Raw genomic sequence first — 20,624 nt, forward strand, 5'->3', positions numbered from 1 at the left:
CTCAAATCTCAGAGTGCCTCTGCTTTTTCCTTCCTTTTTTGGACCAACATACCATATATATTGTGCTTGGCTTTCCCACACCTGGTATAATAAAAAGCTTACCGCAAGTGTGGAGACGTGGAGGATTCTGGGTATTCCGTCACGGCAAGGAGGCCGACGACGAGCAGCCTTGAAAATTCTACTGATCAACAGCGTGGCGCTTGGTATATTTTGAAGCATACTTCACTTTGTATCAGAACTTGGTAAGTCACGTGACGTGAAATCTTGGACATTACTCACCCTAGCAAGGCCAGGACGAGTGTTGCCAGATTGGGCGGGTGCCCAACCAATTGGGCTACTTTGGATGAGCGTCTGGGGGTAAAAACGGGAAAAATTGGCCATTTGGCGTTTTTTTCAGCTGTTTTGGGCCCATAGAAGTCAATGTAATTTGTTGAATTTGGGCGGAATTTAGCGCATTTTGGCGGTTTTTGAGAACCTTTTGGGCGGGATTTGATCAGACACATCTGGCAACACTGGCCAAGACACTTCACATTGAGAAATGCCCACTGAATGAAGGATACCATTGAGAAATGCCCACTGAATGAAGGATACCATTGAGAAATGCCCACTGAATGAAGGATACCATTGAGAAATGCCCACTGAATGAAGGATACCATTGCGTACAAGCAAATAGCTGGATTGAGTTTGACATGTCCATGATTTTTTTATCAGAGAGAGGTGGCAACCCTTATAAGACATTATATTGAAATGGTGCGTTAAACTGTAGTCTTGGCCATGAATAAGGTCAAACACGCTGATGTAAAAACGGCATAGAAATGTTTAATATCACGGTTGATTTCAAATGTACAATTTGCATGAAATGACTGTAACTTTTCAACAGTATACACAGTGCTGCTGACCTGCCCGTCAGTAACTAGAAACCACAGTAAGCGAACACGGCATGCTGTTACACTACAGTAAGCGAACACGCCATGCTGTTAAACCACAGTAAGCGAACACGGCATGCTGTTACACTACAGATCATTATATCAAATCAAACATCATGTGAATCATTTCTGTAAACAAATAAAAATGCTCAATAGTAGCACATTCACACAATTGGGTCATCTCACACACACACACACACACACACACACACACACACACACACACACACACACACACACACACACACACACACACACTAATTTCATAGAAATCTCAATAATGTTAAATGATACAGTAAAAGGTCATTAAAACCTTGTGATTTGTTCAGTGGCGCTCCCTAGGGGGTATAAGCGGTATATATAACTTATATATTCAAGCATGAAGGGGGAGAATCACCATATTCATGCCCCTGCATGCTATGATAAAAACAACACATTTGTGACCACAAAAATACTATATTAATGTTAAAAACAATCACAAACATATACACATAAAATCTGTTTCCATTCTTCCAGTAGTTAAAAAACAAACAATCACAATGAACATATACAAGTATAAAATCTATTCCGTTCTTCCAGCAGTTGAGAGTAGTCGCTTCTTGAACTCTTACGCCCTCTTGTGGTTGGAGGGGGTGTCTGTGGGTTATTGATGGAGGCGAAATGTGGTCTCTGTCCTCAGGGGAGAGTGTAGTTGGAGGGAGTGTCTGTTTTTGGTTATTGTGAACGTCTGACCTCAGACGTGACGTGAGTGTAGTTGAAGAAAAGACATGAGACACACTCTGACTCCTCCAGGGATGACATCTCTTACTGTGTGAAGATGAATCGTACCATCTCTTCCATCAATAAAGTCAAGTGTCAGACTGACAACATGTCAGAGTTTATCTCCACGTTCTTGCTGCTCCTTAGGTGTGTTTCTTCGCAGCGTCTTTGCTAATTACGTAAATTAGCAACTTAATTAATTAATTGCTAAATGCAATTTCCCATTAACAACCTACTAGGATGCTAACTGGTTAGCAATGCAGTTTCCCATTAGCAACCTACTAGGATGCTAACTGGTTAGCAATGCAGTTTCCCATTAACAACCTACTAGGATGCTAACTGGTTAGCAATGCAGTTTCCCATTAGCAACCTACTAGGATGCTAACTGGTTAGCAATGCAATTTCCCATTGGCAACCTGCTACGATGCTAACGGGTTAGCAATGATCAGGGTTCCCACTCTAATTCAGCTATAAAATTCCATGATTTTCCATGACTTTCCAGACCCAAAAAATGAATTTCCATGACCACTTCGGGAAAAAGAAATGACGTAAAAAAAAATTTAAAAGTGTAAAAACTGAAGATTATCTTCACCGTCGAGCCACCGCCAGACTTAAGTGGGCTCATTGCATTCTAGAATGTTGCACATTACAGCACGAAACCAAACGATCTTTGGCGAAGCGTTGTAGTATAACCAGTAAGAAACAATTAAAAAAGGTTTTGCTTCTACACAACTGTCAACAAAATTCCATGATATTCCATGACTGTGCATGCAAAATGGTAAAATTCCATGACTTTCCATGACTGGAAAAACGTTCATGAAATTCCATGATATTCCGGAAATTCCATGACCCGCGGGAACCCTGAATGATGCTTTTGACTGAGAAGGGTAGCCAGGTGAACCAGCGCCACCCGGTGGAGGGCAAAATGTTTTGTCAAAGATGTGTTTTGAATCAAAGCGGGCAGGGTTTTGAGGGAAGGTTGTTCTCATCAACAATCTTCGGATGTATTATGCATCGAGGCTATGAGAAGTGGGGGTTCCAGATTGGGTCTCTTATAGTCGCGTGTTGTTATTGGAGATGATGAACATGTCAGAGTTGATGTCCACGTTCTTCTTCTCATTACTCCTCCACTGCACCTCCTCTTCCCCACCACCGCTGCTCCCCCAGTGCACCTCCCCCCCACCACTGCTCCAGTGCACGGGCTCCTGGCTGTTGCTGTAGCGCCCCCCTCTGTGGATCTCCAGGAACGGACCCCACTCCTCAGACGGACGACACGCCGACTTCACACGCTGCAGGAGGACAAGACGCACGCAAACACACACACACACACACAAACACACAAACACACACGAACACGCACGCATATTAGCAAACGCACAAGACATGCTGACTTCACACGCTGCAGGAGGACAATACACACACACACACACACACACACACAAACGCTCGCACGCAAGCACACACACACACAAATTCACACAAGACATGCTGACTTCACGCACTGCAAGAGGACAGTGGACACATTTAATTTCATCCAAATTAGTGACACATGGAGACACATGTACGCTGCATTCAGGTTCTTGAGATTTGAGCTGCTTTATTACAAATGTGGGTAAGTTAGAGCTGAATGAACAAATGCATGCGCACACACACACACACACACACACACACACACACACACACACACACACAGAAACACACACACACACACACACACACACACACACACACACACACACACACACACAGAAAAACACACACACACACAGAAAAACACACACACACACACACACACACACACACAGAAAAACACACACACAGAGAAAAACACACACACACAGAAAAACACACACACACACACACACACACACACACACAGAAAAACACACACACAGAGAAAAACACACACACACACACACACACACACACACACACACACACACACACACACACACAGAAACACATGTACACACAGACACACACACACACACATGTACACACACACACACCCGTACCTACCTGCCAGAGGTTTCCTGGTGCGGTGGCTACTTTCCAGACGGCTACGATGGGGATCCAGACGAGGCAGAAGGCGGTGATGCACCACCCCAGGGAGACGCCCCAGTCTGGGTAGGGCACGTGGCCGTAGGTGGGGTCCTCAAGCGTGTAGAGGGACCAGACCAGGATCACCTGGAGAGACAGAGGGAGAGGGTGTAAATGTGTGTGTGCGTTTGTGTGTTTATTTATTTATTTATTTTTTACCTTGTGTTTTATCTTAATGTTTTAAATGTTCTTTGACTCTAATTTATTTCCTTCTTTCTTCTCTGTTTCCTTTCTTTTTGCATTTGTTAATTTTATGAAGCACATTGTTGCACCTGTGTATGAAATGCGCTATACAAATAAACTTGCCTTGCGCGTGCGCGCGTGTGTGTGTGTGTGTGTGTGTGTGTGTGTGTGTGTGTGTGTGTGTGTGTGTGTGTGTGTGTGTGTGTGTGTGTGTGTTGACATACCAGTATGACTACAGGAGAGATGAAGACCCAGCATGCTCTCCACCACAACCAGAAGAGGGCGCTCTTCTGACCAATCATCATCTCAATGTCCTGGATGAAGCGATTCAGACCTGTAGAGATTAATATAGATGTAATGACAGATTAATATAGAAATATTCTAGATTAATATAGACTAATGTTAATTAATAATACAGACTAATACATCTCAATGTCCTGGATGAAGTGATTCAGACCTGTAGAGATTAATAAAGATACAATAATAATAATCATCATAATCATGATCATAAATATTATATGTTAATATAGATATTATCATCTCAATGTCCTGGGTGAAGCGATTCAGACCAACACATTAATGTAGATATAATACGAGATTAAAATAGAAATATTATAGATTAATAAAGATTAATATAGACTAATGTTAACTAATACAGACTAATACATCTCAATGTCCTGGATGAAGCGGTTTAGACCCAAATAGATTAGCTGTGAAGGTGTGAAACTCTCTGCGAAGTTTACCGACATACTCTTCTATCTTTACTGACATGATGCGTTCAGATTGGACTAAATTTCCCAGTTATTGTTACTTTAACCCAGGTCCTTCCATTGAAGGGACACTCCAACCATTTGCTTTAGGCTTTCCATTGCTAGACACAACTTTCATACTTTTGAATGGTTGTGCAACACTCTCTCAATTCCCCCTGAGACAGGAGAAATCAGTATTCACCTGTTAACACTTCCTCCTACAATGATGTAAAAATCATCATTTTGCATCATTGTAGCAGGAAGTGTAAGAGAGCTGGATTTCTGTTGAGACTACAAGCCTTTTCCCCACCCTTTCAAATCCGCCCAGAGGGGGTTGGACCTAATGCGCTAACAGACTTATCACAGATCAGTGTGCCAGTGCTTTTTGAAATCACTAGCATTGAGGCTCCAGTAAGTCACTGGCAGAGCTGCCTGGGTGTGGCCTGTGGAACTTGAGCATTGCAATGCATTATGGGGATTGTTGTCACCAATCCACAAGCACTAAAAAGTCATTTTCTGCATTTTCTCTGCCAAGAGGGCACCAAATTAGACATTTCTGCTACTATTCTACTACATACTGTATATGACCCACTTTCAATACATATTCATGTCTCCACGGTGGAATGCCCCTTTAAACTAGTCCCGTCCGAATAGGGCTTTACACATGAATAGATGTCTGTATATTTACCATAGATATAAGCAGGGGTGCACATAATTTTTTTAGGGCGTTACTCATATGCGCACCAGCAAATATGTTTTGATACGCACCTCATCCGCGGTTAAAAAAAAAAAAAAAGTCCACTGTCCGCAGTGTCGGAGGATAAAACATGATCACCACGAATGTTGACACATGTTGTTTGAAGGCTAATGCAACTGGTGCAAGTTAGCCTAATCAAAAAATGTGTTAGTTTGGTATTCTTTAAATCTTAATTAGCCTACAAATGGTCAACATGTCATCTTCAAGTTAAGTGATTATTGTCTGAATTTCATGTGTTTTTGCCGATTTCGTCATCATGCCTGGTAACTGACGCACAGACGGGGAATAAACATGTATGCGGTGTCCGTTTGGGATATGGTGGGAGGAAGCTGACGAAATTAAGAAGTGCAGCTGGCCGGGAATTGCGTGCATTTAAGAAGCCACGCGCATGCATGTATGCTTTCAGTTTTTAACTTCTATGCGTCGGAGTTGCCAATGAGAATGACTGGGTGCGCGTCCATTTTCCGGAGTTAACAGAAACAGACGGCACAATTCCATAATGATGGAGGGAGGAGAGAGCCTCAGGAGCTCAACTCGGTCGCGCTCGCGCCGACTGTCGTTAGATTTAGGCTACAATTGATATGCGAGTGATATGTCTATTTTTAGGCATTCATGAGAAAACGGGACACATCGCGTCCCTTACCTGTTCACCACGGAACGCATGACTCCACTGCCACATACGGAACGATTCCGCATTTCAAGGGACTGGCACTACATTTCTGTCCGCTCATCATTAGCCTCAAGCCACGGCACTTGGAGCCACTTCTCGGAAAGTTTTTTTTTTCAATCTCACTCAATTTTCTTTGCTGTTGGCGAAACTCCAAAGAAACTGATTAGGTTAATGTTGTCTGTTTCTTTTTGGACATGTTTGACCATTCACCAACATCAACAGTCTCGTGAAATCTTTCAGGAGGGATAGGTACGCAAGTGCGCTGTAGTGACCAAGGTGGCAGTACGCATTGCTAATTTTTGGTGCGCATGCGCACCTGCGTACCAGTTATGTGCACCCCTGGATATAAGCCAAGCCTATAACTTACATAAGAATTGATTATATTTACCATAGATATAAGCCAAGCCTATAACTTACATAAGAATGGATTATATTTACCATAGATATAAGCCAGTGCAATGAGCTCCAACAGGCCAGAAAACAGGAGCACCCAGCCACCACAGAAATGATCAATCAACGTCACCCAGTATATCCCAGCCTGTGGAGCAGACAGAAAACACACATATACACACATGAGCAGAGTGAGATATCCTCCGCAACACACACACACACATACACACACACACATACACACACACACACACACACACACACACACACACACACACACATAAGCAGAGTGAGATATCCTTCTTAACACAAGACACACAGACACACACACATGAGCAGAGTATGATGTCCTCCACAACACAAGACACACACACACACACACACACACACACACACACACACAGACACACACACACAGACACACACACAGACACACACACACACAGACACACACACAGACAGGAGCAGAGTATGATATGTGATTGGGATGTCGTAGATGGTCAACGACCACATTATCCGGGGGAGGAGTCCAAATTGCAAAACACCAGAGCTTAAGATTCCCTGGCAGGAGTGTCCCGTTGATGCTTAGCAAGTTGTTGCTAAGGTCCTGTCTTAACACCATAATGAATCTTAACCCAATAGAACGTCTCTGCATAAACCACGTCACTGCCTTGAACTTGCCTCTACCCAGGACGGTTGGAAATGCTCAGTTGATTGGTTCCAGACAAAGTGGGTGGAGATCCCGCCGTAGTGGGATTGAGAAAGCTCCTGGCCCTACTGTGTGCAGCTGAGCCGAAGGCGTTGCGTCACCAGTAGGGCAGAGCCCGGCTAGAAGATCCAATTATCCAACCTCCTTCTACGAAAAACGCTCTGAAACGTCAGTCAAAGTGGAAGGTCCAACGAGCAAAGTCGAGGGAACTCGCACTACTCCCACATAAAGCAACTGATGTCGGATGATAATGGCCATGGAGCCGTTAATTAAAATGTCAATAAATAAGTGAAACGTCATTTATCTTGAATGCAGCTGTTCCAAACAGCCCTTTTAACTCAACATCTTCATGTTACAGCATGATATTGTGTCAACATCAATGTACCATACGCCAGAATAATAGCTGTTACGGCTGTTTTGGCTCGTATCAAAACACCTCGCTAAAGTCAGCTAAACCGCAGCGGTTGCCATGGTTATAGAACTCCCACTTCAACTGCCAGGAACGGGAGCTGAAATATCCAGGTAGGACAAGTGCGACCTCCTACTCAATAGCAGAAGAGTAGGTGTGTGTGTGTGTGTGTGTGTGTGTGTGTGTGTGTGTGTGTGTGTTAGTTCCTACCCCCGTGACGCAGGGCAGTCCAAGTAGAAACATGACCACACACACGCCGATGGTCACCAGCCCCCTCTTGGACTTAAAGGATGATGGGAAGGCGTCCTGCAGACATGTGGCGATGACCTCTGAAACATGCCCCCACACACACACACACACACACACACACGCGCGCGCGCCCCCCCACACACACACACACACACACACACAGAGATAGAAACTTTTCTGTGAAAGTAGTAGAAACGTTGTTCTGATACACTGCTGCACAGCCAAGATATTCGTTTTGTGATAATATACTTCTATACTTTGGATTTGAACAATTTGAACAATTCTTTCCTTTAACTGTTTTAATCAGCTTGCGTGCGTGTGTGTGTGTGTGTGTGTGTGTGTGTGTGTGTGTGTGTGTACCGATGCCGGCGAACTGCGAGTCGAGTCCGAGAGTGAGCAGCATGAAGAAGAAGAGAATGGACCAGAGAGGAGACACAGGAAGCTGAGACAGAGCATCCGGATACGCTATGAAGGCCAGGCCAAAACCTACACACACACACACACACACACACACACACACACACACACACACACACACACACAGACACACACAGACACACACAGACACACACAGACACACACGCACACACAGCAAAAGTTTCAATAGCAAAGTGTTTTGTCTGAATCACAGACAAGCATACTGACTGTATTGTATGTAGAATAGGCCAAATTGGGTCAGAAACATATATACACACATGCACGCACATACGCACACAAACACACACGCACCTGCTGCCACCACCTCGTCGACGCGCTTGTTGTAGACGTGTGCCATGTGCCCCAGGATGGAGAAGATGGCGAACCCGGCAAAGATGCTGGTGGCACAGTTGGTGACGCACACCACGATGGCGTCCTGGAAACAGTTGTTATGGAACCTGTTGTAGGACGAGAGCGCCGAGACACCGCCCCACGCGATGGACAACGAGAAGAAGATCTGAGACGCCGCGTCCTTCCATACCTGTAACACACACACACACACACACACACACACACACACACACACACACACACACACACACACACACACACACACACATACACACATCAATACAGCGCCCCACACGATGAACAACAAGAAGAAGATCTGAGAAGCGGCGTCCTTCCACACCTGGGAACAGCAAGAAGACATGGCATAGGTACACCTTGCGTTGCGGATATGAGCAGAGTTCTAATAGGTACACCTTGCGGTGTAGAAATGAGCAGAGTTCTAATTGGTACACCTTGCGGTGCAGAGTTCTAATTGGTACACCTTGCGGTGCGGAGTTCTCAAAGGTACACCTTGCGGTGCAGAGTTCTCAAAGGTACACCTTGCGGTGCGGAGTTCTCAAAGGTACACCTTGCGGTGCGGAGTTCTATTAGGTACACCTTGCGGTGCGGAGTTCTATTAGGTACACCTTGCGGTGCGGAAATGGCCAGAGTTCTATTAGGTACACCTTGCGGTGCGGAAATGGGTAGAGTTCTATTAGGTACACCTTGCGGTGCGGAAATGGGTAGAGTTCTATTAGGTACACCTTGTGGTGCGGAGTTCTATTAGGTACACCTTGCGGTGCGGAGTTCTATTAGGTACACCTTGCGGTGCGGAAATGAGCTCTCCGAGTTCTCTGTCGGCCTGAACACCCCAGTAGAGGAACAGATGTCACCAGAGATACCAATGGGAGTAGTAACTAATTTGTAGTTAGGAGCCCTCACATTACACCCCAAGTACTCCAATAGCACAGCACAAAACACATCATATCTACATTACCTCTGCCTCTGAGAGTTTGGTGAGGTTGGACTGTGTTCCTATGTAAAAGTCGATGCTCTTCAAGTTAATTAAGATATGCCTTAAATATACAGTATGACAATAATATATAATGTGTTACCTCTGCCTCTGCGAGTTTGGTGAGGTTGGACTGTGTTCCTATGTAATACTCGATGCCGTTCCTGGCCCCCTCCTGGATGGAACCCGTGATCAACAGGATCAGCAACACCACGTAGGGGAACGTAGCCGTGAAGTACACCACCTGCAGGACACATGAGGAACTGCACTGTTAATAAATAAGGACACCACCTAGAGGACACCACAGGAACTGCACTGTTAATAAATAAGGACACCACCTACTGGACACAACAGTAACTGCACTGTTACATACAGCTTTACCAAGCATTTTCAATAGAGCTCCGAAGTGGGTGACGACGAGTTGTATGCGCGGATTAGCATTTTCACGGAAATCCGGTTTCCAGGAATATAATTTTTAACATTGGGCTAACAAAAATATAAGACAAACGTTAACAGCCGCCATTCGCCTATCCCTGCATCCTTTCCTTGGTATCAAATGGACCAGCACAACAACACGTGTGTATTTATCAACCTAAACATAACGATAATAAAGTAATGTTGCTATACCTTGGCTACTCGTGAATTTTTGGGAACTACATCTCACATTCTCGCGTGAGCTATAGTCGCATGAGCAAACTTCTCCTCGATGGTAAGTTTTGAAAGTATACTACTAAACCAAGGCGATTGGAGTAATTGCAAGTATGGCACTATTTACGTTTAATCAAAAGAGTGTTACCAGGAGTGAAAAACAACCTGTATCAGAGCTTAGTTAGAAATATTTCCAAAGTCTCGTACTAGGAAGGTTTGTGGCGGTTTGCCGTGGGTTAGCATGGTCACGGCTTGTGAAATCTCCCTCCTGTAGTCTGCCAGTTTTCCGGGTTAAGCATGTGATGGCAACATCGTATTCATGTCTGCGTTTGACACAAAAATNATCAATCATGTCATCCCTACAGCCTATTTGTAATACCCTCGTCAGTTTGCAGGGGTTCGCTAATCGTGTGTTTGCACACACACCTTAATTTACCATTCCATCCATTCCGTTCCCCATCCACGTTCGCAAATGGAAACCCGAAAATCTTTAAATGCTAACAAGAAATACTACAGTCACCTACATGTTTCCGGGTGACTTCGGAGCTCTAATGGTAACCAAGTTAAATCATTTTTATTTTCAACCTGGAGCAATGTGCAGTTAGGGGCCTTGCTCATGGAGCGACAAAGGGAGTGGAAGGGTAGGATTTGAACCAGCAACCCTCTGATCTAAAGCTCATCTCCGTAGTTAGGGAGATGGGCTTTAGATCAGAGGGTTGCAGGCTGAAATCCCACCCTTCCACTCCCTTTTTCCAGGATTCGAACCTGCAACCCTCTGATCTAACCACTAGGCCACGGTTGTCCAACACCAGGCCACTGCTGTCCCACACTATCTGTCCCAAAGGTCAACAATAACACATGCAATACTTTGGTTGGCATGAAAAGGTTGGTGTCCCATCAACATTACTTACAGAATTAGGAGACTGTTGACCAAACTCTTCTACTGAACTGAATGCCACATTTCCTCTTTTTCAACATGGCCGCCGTTTAGTGCGTGCAGTGTCCATCATTCAATCACTGCATTTTTCTGGCATTGTTGGGGGATCATCCTGGCACTTTCAGTGCACTGGCTCAACTGACATTTTCAGCGTGAGCGCCCTAGGAACTGAAAAACAGTGCCCCAAGTGCACAAGTGTGGCATTTGAGACACAGCCCTAGACGCCGAAAATTGGTAACACACACACACAGTAGGCCTACCTTTCCGGAGGACTTGATTCCCTTAAACAGTGCGGCCCCCACCAGTATCCATGCCAACAGCAGACAGAGTGCCAGGTGCCACACCACCGGCCCCGACTCATCCATAGAGGGGGTACGCTGCAGAACGAACTCACTGGAACCCACACACACACACACGCGCACACGCACACACACACACACACACACACACACACACACACACACACACACACACACACACACACACACACACACACACACACACACACACACACACACACACACACACACACACACACACACACACACACACACACACACACACACACACACACACACACACACACACACACACACACACACACACACACACACACACACACACACACACAAAATTGCATATGCATGAGAACACACACCCAGTGCTCTCCCCCATCCTCCTCCATGACTGAGGTACCCTGAGCATGGTACCGTCCCGCCGCACTACTCCATTGAGGGCTGCCCCCTTGCACGGATGAGGCATAAATGCTATTTCATTGTGTGCAGTGTTCACTTGTGTGCTGAGGAGTGCTGAGTCAATGACAATTGGAGTTGGAGTTTCCCAATGGGCTTTCACTTTCGTTTTCCATTAGAGATGTCCCGATCCAGGTTTTTGCACTTCCTATCCGATACAGATATTTTATTTCACTTCCGATCCGATTCCGATACCGGCCGATACCAATACCGGCCTATCAGAGTATTTAAGTTGAAAGTTATTTAGCCTACTTACTTTGTTGTCACAGTCATGTTGAAAAGGGTTTTTACTCTTAGTAACAACTAGCCAACTGAATTAGGTGACGTTGAGTAATACACAATGGTTTAATTAGAAACTGACCTGCTTTTTCAGATATTAATAAACACAAAACAGGAAAATGGATCGGAATTCTGGATCGGATTTTTCTGTGCATGCCGATCCGATACCGATCCGCATTTTTTGCCAATATCGGCAGCCTATCCGATCCATCCGATCCGATACGACAACCCTACTTTCAATGTGACAGACTCCCATATATGCACATATTTGTTTGTTTGTTTGTGGCTGTGGTGTTGTAGTACTCACTCCCAGTATATAATAAGTGTGATATGATGATGATATGTTCAGTATGGCATAGGGATGCACCGATACACATTTTTGAAAACCGATACAAGTACGAGTACATTAATATGTGTACTTGCAGATACCAAGTACCGATACTGATACCTTTTACCACCATTATATGCATGGCCTTGTTTTTTTCCACCTGTGATATTTTTATTGTCCATTTCCATGTAGATTTAAATGTTAGTAAATGTATGAGGTGGCACTTTTTTCCATTATGCTTTCAAGTCCACAGAACGTGACAAGCAAATATGCTTTAGTACGCACCTCATCCGTGGTAAAAAAAAAAAAAAAGTCTACTGTCTGCAGGGTCGAAGGATCAAACATGATCACCACGAACGTTGACACATGTTGTTTGAAGGCTAATGCAACTGGTGCAAGGTAGCCTAATCAAATTTGTTGTTAGTTTGGTATTCTTTAAATCTTAATTAGCCCACAAATGGTCAACAGGTCATCTTCAAGTGAAGTGATTATTGTCTGGATTTCATCTGTTTTTGCCGTCATGCCTGCTAACTGATGCACAGAGGAGGAATAAACTTGTATGCGGTGTCCGTTTGGAATATGGTGGGAGGAAGCTGACGAAATTAAGAAGTGGAGCTGGCCGGGAACTGCGTGCATTTAAGAAGCCACACGCATGGATGCATGCTTTCAGTTTTTAACTTCTATGCATCGGAGTTGCCAATGAGAATGACGGGGGTGCGCGTCCATTCTGGGAGTTAACAGACGGCACAATTCCATAATGATGGAGGGAGGAGGAGAGAGCCAGGAGCTCAACTCGGTCGCGCTCGCGCTGACTGTCGTTAGATTTACAGTTGATATGCGAGTGACATGTCTATTTTTAGGCATTCATGAGAAAACGGGACACATCGTGTCCCTTACCTGTTCCACACGGAATGCATGCTTTCACTAGGCTACGGAACGATTGCGCATTAGCCTCAAGCCACGGCACTTGGAGCCACTTCTCGGAAAGTTTTGTTTTTTAAATCTCTGACTCAATTCTTTGCTGTTGACGAAACTCCAAAGAAACTGATTAGGCTACTGTTGTCTGTTTCTTTTTGGACATGTTTGACCATTCACCAACATCAACAGTCTGTTGAGATAGTCAGTACGCAAGTGCGCTGTAGTGACCGAGGTGGCAGTACGCATTGCTAATTTTTGGTGCGCATGCGCACCTGCGTACCAGTTATGTGCACCCCTGAGTATGAGTATAATGAGCGGTATCGGGTGCCGATACCGATACCAGTATCGGTATCGGTGCATCCCTAGTATGGCAAGTGTAATGTGACAGACTCATAAAAGGAGAGAGAGAGGAGAGTGTTGCCTTTGGTCTCAAACAAATGTATTGCAGGTGCTCTTCAAGGGTAGAGGGCATCAGAACTTCAATGGAGAAAAGGAGGTTCCCGAGCCAACAAACACTGCTATTTTACTTTCTCTTTTTTCCACACGCACCGACGCATTTCGACTCGAGTCTTTTTCAAGGTGTGAGTCAAAAATAAAAAGTAAATAGCAGTGTTGCCTCGGAGTCGGGACCCTCCTTTTCTCCATATGCAAATACTTGTTTGTTTGTTTGTTTGTTTGTGGGTGTGTTGTTGTAGTATTCAGAGAATCCTTTTTGTTGTGTTTTATTTGTTCATGGCAGGATAACGTTTCGACCTCAACAGTCTTCTTCAGTTTCAGATAGAGAATCTGAAGAAGACTGTTGAGGTCGAAATGTTATCCTGCCTATGAAAAAATAAAACACAACAAAAATGATTCTAAGTGTGCGGACTCCTCACTCTGAAAACTACAGTTGACCTTCGTCCTGCACCTTTCCTTGGGATGTGCACAATCCTCTCCTTCAACCGGTGTTCTTTTTAATAATAGGCCAAGCTTTCGCTCTACTGACCTTCCTCAGGGCTCATTCAAGGTGTGAGTCAAAAATAAAAAGTAAATAGCAGTGTTGCCTCGGGACCCTCCTTTTCTCCATATGCAAATACTTGTTTGTTTGTTGTTGTAGTACAGTACTCACTCCTTTTTCATGAACAAATTCAAGCACTTTTCAAGCACCTTCAAGCACCAAATGTTTTCCAGCACCTTTAATAGGTCGCAGGAAGGGGGTGTAAAAAATGTTGTGATTATAAGCAGCAATTTCCTGCATTCTAATCAAAAATCTGAGGTAGTGAGATGTCAGATGGGATTTGCCATTCGACACCCTAAAAATGATGTACCTGAACAATTTATTTCTAATATTTGGCTTACTGAGTTTGACTTGACACAAATTTCAAGCATTTTCAAGCACTTCACCAAAAATTGAAGCATTTTCACAACCTTGAAATCACTTAATTGAAATTCAAGCCTTTTCAAAGAATTCAAGCACCAGTGGGAACCCTGGTTGTTGTAGTACTCACTCCATATGCAAATGTTTGTTTGTTAGAGGTTGTGTTGTTGTAGTGGTTTGTTTGTTTGTTTGTTTGTTTGTGTTGTTGTAGTGGTTTGTTTGTTTGTTTGTTTGTGGTTGTGTTGTTGTAGTACAGTACTCACTCCCAGTAGCGTTCGCTGGGGCTGCTGGTGTTGGTGTTGAGCAGGGTGGCGAGGGCGCCCTCTTGTGTGCAGTTGTCGCCAGTAGAGTTCAGGACCAACAGGCCCTCTCCCAGACTCACACTCACGTTCGCCAGGCTCGAGTTCACGCCCACGCTGAAGTTGCTGCACACTGCAGAGAGGAACAGAGAGCACATTAACTGCAAAGAGGAACAGAGAGCACATTACATCAGGGGGGATTCGAACCGGCAACCCCTACATTGAAAGACCAACTCTCTAACCACTAGGCCACGGCTGCCAAGACATAGCATACAACACCTGCGGATACAAAGTGCACAGGAACTACTACATTACATTGCATTGCATTTGACAGACACGTCTATCCAAAAAGACTTACAATCACAGACATAATAATAATAGCCAACATCACTAGCAGATTACCAACTACCCCAAGACCCCATTTAGCGGAAGGGGACTAACCGTAGGGACACATAGGAGGCGAAGCGAGAGAAGCGAAATTCAACCGTCATAAAGTTGTCGCAGCGAATCAAATGGAATGGAACAGTTCTGCTGTTGATTTCATTGGGCCCCGGCAGGCGAATTCGCTCCTCATTTGCATAACATTAAACTTTCTTTAATAATTTCGCTTCACTCCTGTTCGCTTGCCTTCGCCTCGCTCATGGGAATGAATGGCAAAGTTCGCAAATTCGTGTGTCCCGTGTGCATTACCTACAAAGTCCTCCTCCTAACCTTCAAGTCCCTCCATGGTCTGGCACCCCACTACCTCACTGACCTCCTTCACCCCTATGACCCCTCAAGATCCCTGCGGTCCTCTTCCAAGGGCCAGCTGATCGTCCCTCGTGCCAGGCTCAAGGCCACCAGTGACAGAGCCTTCCATGTTGCTGCTCCCATTCTTTGGAACAATCTGCCCGACCACATCCAGAATGCCCCTTCACTGGCCATGTTTAAGCAACACCTTAAGACACATCTCTTCCTGGAGGCTTATGGCTGCTAGTTCCACAAGCACTTTCACTTACATGCATTCACACACATGCTCACACACTGATGCGCACACACACTCACACTTTCCAACACAACACTCTGTGAAGCGTCCTTGGGTGTTTTGAAAGGCGCTATATAAAACGAAAGTATTATTATTATTATTATTATTATTACCGTAAAACTTTTCAGGAAGGCAACTGGAGTGGAAAGGCAACTGGAACATTATTCTAAATGATTTTTCCCCTCACGAAGTTTGGACAAAACAGTCTTAAAACACCCATTCACTACTTTTCAAAATTACAAGCCTATTGTGCCACCCTTTTGAACAATAATCACATTTTCTAAGACTATACAAGGAAGTTATGTCAATGCAGAGGAACACACACCTGGTCCATTTAGTGCTTTGTCTTGTTGCTAAACAAAACGTTTGTTCTGAAAACCTGTTGAATGACTACAGTAAGCTCTAGATTAGAGTTTCTCGACGGGGGCGGTATAGCCCCCCAGGGGGGAGTTAGGGAGGATACAGCTGAGAGGGGCAGGGCTTGGTCCAAATGCTGTCCAAAGACAAATGCTGAGGCACTCAAGGTCGCAATTTTTTTTACTTTCTTTTATTTGGCTACAATGCCTACGCGTTTCGGCCCTAATGGCCTTCTTCAGGGGGCAGGGCTTATTTGCCATTGAGGAGCATTAGTCCATTTAATCTTTTAATACTAAGTTATCTGGCTTTTGGTGAGGCCAGGGGCGCGTTATCTGGCTTTTGGTGAGGCCAGGGGGGCGTTACCTGGCTTTTGGTGAGGCCAGGGGGGCGTTATCTGGCTTTTGGTGAGGCCAGGGGCGCGTTATCTGGCTTTTGGTGAGGCCAGGGGGGCGTTACCTGGCTTATGGCGCGGCCAAAGGGGCGTTTGTTCAAAAAAGTTTGAGAACCAATGAGCTAGATAGTCATGTGCAGGGAAACTCTAGACACCCCAATAGCCCAGGAGACGACGAGGAAACACACACACACACACACACACTCTCTCTCTAGACACCTCGGTAGCCCAGGAGACGACGGCGAAACTGGACTAACTGGTTTGACAGGGGGGTTCTGTTGGATTTACAAGACCCTGGGCAAGAGTGTTTGCCCACAACACACTACTACCACACACACACACACACACGACTCAGTCACACACACACACGCACACTCACACAGGTGCGCGCACACCCACGTCAAGTCAAGAAAAAAAAGGTCTATGATCCCGGAGACTTAAAACTGAAGCATGTCTCCTTATCTTTCTCTGTATCTCTCACTCTCAAAAACATACATACACAGCAAATAGTAGCCAGCTACTAATGGATTCTTGGTTTAACCACCGAGCTGACTACCATCAAATCTGGCTTTAATCACAGAGCAGGAAACCTATTTTACCACTCTCTTGTCACGAGTCCGGTGGTTGCTACGACAACGGATGTGGTTACGGTACCTTGAGGCAAGGCAGTGAAGTTGTCACGGTGATGGATAAGATGCTTTTGTTTCTGGGCCTTGATTACCAATGTGGTCTCAGATGGGCTGTGGTTACCTCACAACGAGGAAGTGCAGTGCCGTTACCATGGTTACAGGTAGAATGTGGTTACCTTGTGGCAAGACGGGGCAGTTACCGTAGTTACGGATAGAATGAGATTAGCTGGGTGTGAGTCGGTGCAATTCTCACGGTTACAGATAAGATGCAGCTACCTCGGGACAAGAAAGCGCTGTTGTCATAGTTACGCATAGGTTAGTTACGGTACTTTGAGGAGCAGAGGTGCAGTTACAGCAGTGTTCCATTCTGACAATGCAACGGTGATCAGCTAGTCACGGCGAATCAAACTGAATCACTTTGTTGATTTGATAGGGCACCACGGGTGAAATTTGTTCCTCATATGCATAATTATGCATAATAGATGTATATTATTTTCGCTTTGCTTCGCTTCTGTTCGCATAGAAATTAACTTTGCCAAATTTGTGTATGTATCCCCAGCATTAGACTATTATTAAACACCTTTAGTTTTTTGAGGGTGATAAAGTGCAGTCGTCATAGTAACCCATCAGATGCGGTTACCTCGGGCGATCTATTTAGTTACATCCTCGAGAAGTGCAGTAGTCATGGTTACGTATAGGATGCGGCTAGTTACCTTGGGGCCGACGAGGTGAGTTACCATGTTTACGTATAGGATGTAGCCGTTTACCTCGGGGCGAGGAGGTGCAGTTGTCTCCGTACCAGGCGAGGCAGCTCCATGGCAACGGGTACTGGAAGGAGGCGAAGAGGTAGAAGAGGCTGTAGGCGATGATGACGTTGTAGTAGATGGACACCAGCGTGCTAACTATCACCATGGTTACGCCAACACCTGCAGCACACAGAGAGTTTAAAAACAAAAACACAAGGGAGTGTTATAATGTATTTACCACCAGCACCATGGTCATGCCAACACCTGCAAGCACATAAAAGAATTAAAAAAACAAATAAAACAACAACAACAACAACAACAACAAAAACAAGGGAGCGTTAAAACAGTTTCGAACTGTTGCATTATCGAAAAGCAATAAAGCCAATCTTAATTCAGGTTTAATAAAGTTACGATATGGCTCCTGTTAAAACAAATTAGCTATTACCTTAATGGCAATCACGAAGCTGCAATGTGTTACTAAAGGCCCAGTGTAAATGTCATAGTAGTGTAGTATTAACTGTTCTAAGGCTGTTCAAAGACCGTTACAGCGGTTCACTGGAAGACCGGGGCACTTTATGAGGCCATGATCTCAGAGCTAAACCCTTTTAAGCATTTCTTTTTAACTTTACATACACATTTAGGCTTTGTATCTTGGTTTGTTCATTAACAAAACTGTTAGTGGCCTTGGCCCACACTGAAGACATAACCTTGTCTTTTCACTGGGCACTGAAGACATAACCTTGTCTTTTCATTGGGCACTGAAGACATAACCTTGTCTTTTCATTGGGCACTGAAGACATAACCTTGTCTTTTCACTGGGCACTAAGACAATTGCCAGTAACGAGAGTAAAAATAGGTCAAAAACACTGAGGCCAGCTATATAAAGCAACAGCAGGAGATCCTATGAGATAAGTATATGGCGTTGTTTGCTTTTGTATTGAGCAAGAGACTCCATAAGTGAAAGCCCACATGGGAAACGTCCATGGGCATTGTGACACAGCATTGCACAGCACACAACAAAAGGTATATACACCAATCTTGAAGTGAATTTACTACCATTTAATACCCTTTTCCACTACCTTTAGATTTTGTTTACAACCATCACAACTCCGATGCGAGTATTAACAAGACATCTTTTGTAATTTCTACCTCTTTAAAAGGGGTATGCCACTATTTTGGGGCTTAATACAGTCAAAACCGTTGGCTGGGGTTTATAAAGGTGGTAAAGTGTCTTATTTTTCATGTTAAGCATTGTCTTGCTTTAAGACAAGTTAAAAGAGGGAGTATGTCGCTAAGCTAGTGAAAGTCAATGGATCACTAGCTTAGCGACAGCATTATATTTCAATATCTCGCAAAAGCTCAAATGTTAAGTCATTTTCTCATTTGCAAACTGGATGGTGAATGAAGAATAGTCCCCCAAAAATTGTTTTGGCTAGGCTGACAGCGGGGAAACTTTATTGTTTTCTCCACGGAGGAGGGGCCAGAAGGTGAGCCGAGGCCACAAGCACAAGTGGAGGAGGCAAGGTAGCATATTGGAATGCACATAACTCCACAATACTCCGAGTAAGTCGCTCTCTCACCTTGCAGAATAGGCACCGCCCTCCACACGTTGATTGGTCCCTGGCTGGCAAACTGGCCCAATGAGCTCTCCAGGAAGAAGAGGGGGATTCCAGCCACCGCCAACATGATGGTATAGGGGATCAGGAACGCACCTATAGGAGGAGAGGAGAGGAGGGGAGGGGAGAGGAGAGGAGAGGAGAGGAGAGGAGAGGAGAGGAGAGGAGAGGAAAGATGGAGAGGAGAGGAGAGAGAAGAGGGGGAGAGGAGAGGGGAGAGGAGAGGAAAGGAGAGGACAGCAGAGGAGAGTGGTAGGGAGGAGAGGAGAGGAGAGAAGAAGGAGAGGAGAGGAGAGGAGAGGAGAGGAGGGGAGAAGAGAGTAGGAGAGGAGAGGAGAGGAGAGGAGAAGAGAGGGGAGGAGAGGAGAGGAGGAGAGGAGAGGAGAGGAGAGGAGAGGAGAGGAGAGGAGAGGAGAGGAGAGAGGAGGAGAGGAGAGGAAAGGAGAGGAGAGGAGAGAAGATGAGAGAGGAGGAGAGGAGAGGAGAGGAGAAGAGAGGAGAAGAGAGGAGAAGAGAGGAGAAGAGAGGAGGAGAGGAGGAGAGGAGAGGAGAGGAGAGGGGAGAAGAGAAGAGAGGAGAGGAGAGGAGAGGAGAGGCGAGGAGAGGAGAGGAGAGGAGAGGAGAGGAGAGGAGAGGAGAGGAGAGGAGAGGAGAGGAGAGGAGAGGGCATATTTTCACTGTTC

At 45.0% G+C, this 20,624-nt stretch overlaps 1 protein-coding gene across 1 annotated transcript in view; it reads right to left on the bottom strand.

Annotated features, from left to right (window-relative positions):
- Positions 1-2,625: 2,625 nt before the first annotated feature.
- The window catches only part of LOC134461944 (sodium- and chloride-dependent neutral and basic amino acid transporter B(0+)-like), a 22,568-nt gene continuing 4,569 nt past the window's right edge, over positions 2,626-20,624 (bottom strand). Inside the window, exons 3-14 of the mRNA XM_063214766.1 lie at positions 19,906-20,037; positions 18,347-18,505; positions 15,143-15,311; positions 11,506-11,638; positions 9,764-9,904; positions 8,631-8,859; positions 8,262-8,387; positions 7,863-7,981; positions 6,583-6,682; positions 4,193-4,302; positions 3,705-3,872; positions 2,626-2,974 (exon numbers count right to left, since the gene is read on the bottom strand). Coding sequence (XP_063070836.1) covers positions 2,738-2,974; positions 3,705-3,872; positions 4,193-4,302; positions 6,583-6,682; positions 7,863-7,981; positions 8,262-8,387; positions 8,631-8,859; positions 9,764-9,904; positions 11,506-11,638; positions 15,143-15,311; positions 18,347-18,505; positions 19,906-20,037 — 1,823 coding nt within the window. The 3' untranslated portion in view covers positions 2,626-2,737. The remainder of the gene's footprint in view (positions 2,975-3,704; positions 3,873-4,192; positions 4,303-6,582; positions 6,683-7,862; positions 7,982-8,261; positions 8,388-8,630; positions 8,860-9,763; positions 9,905-11,505; positions 11,639-15,142; positions 15,312-18,346; positions 18,506-19,905; positions 20,038-20,624) is intronic.

Source organism: Engraulis encrasicolus, chromosome 14 (genome assembly GCF_034702125.1).
Source record: "Engraulis encrasicolus isolate BLACKSEA-1 chromosome 14, IST_EnEncr_1.0, whole genome shotgun sequence".
In the NCBI taxonomy this organism is placed as follows: Eukaryota; Metazoa; Chordata; class Actinopteri; order Clupeiformes; family Engraulidae; genus Engraulis; species Engraulis encrasicolus.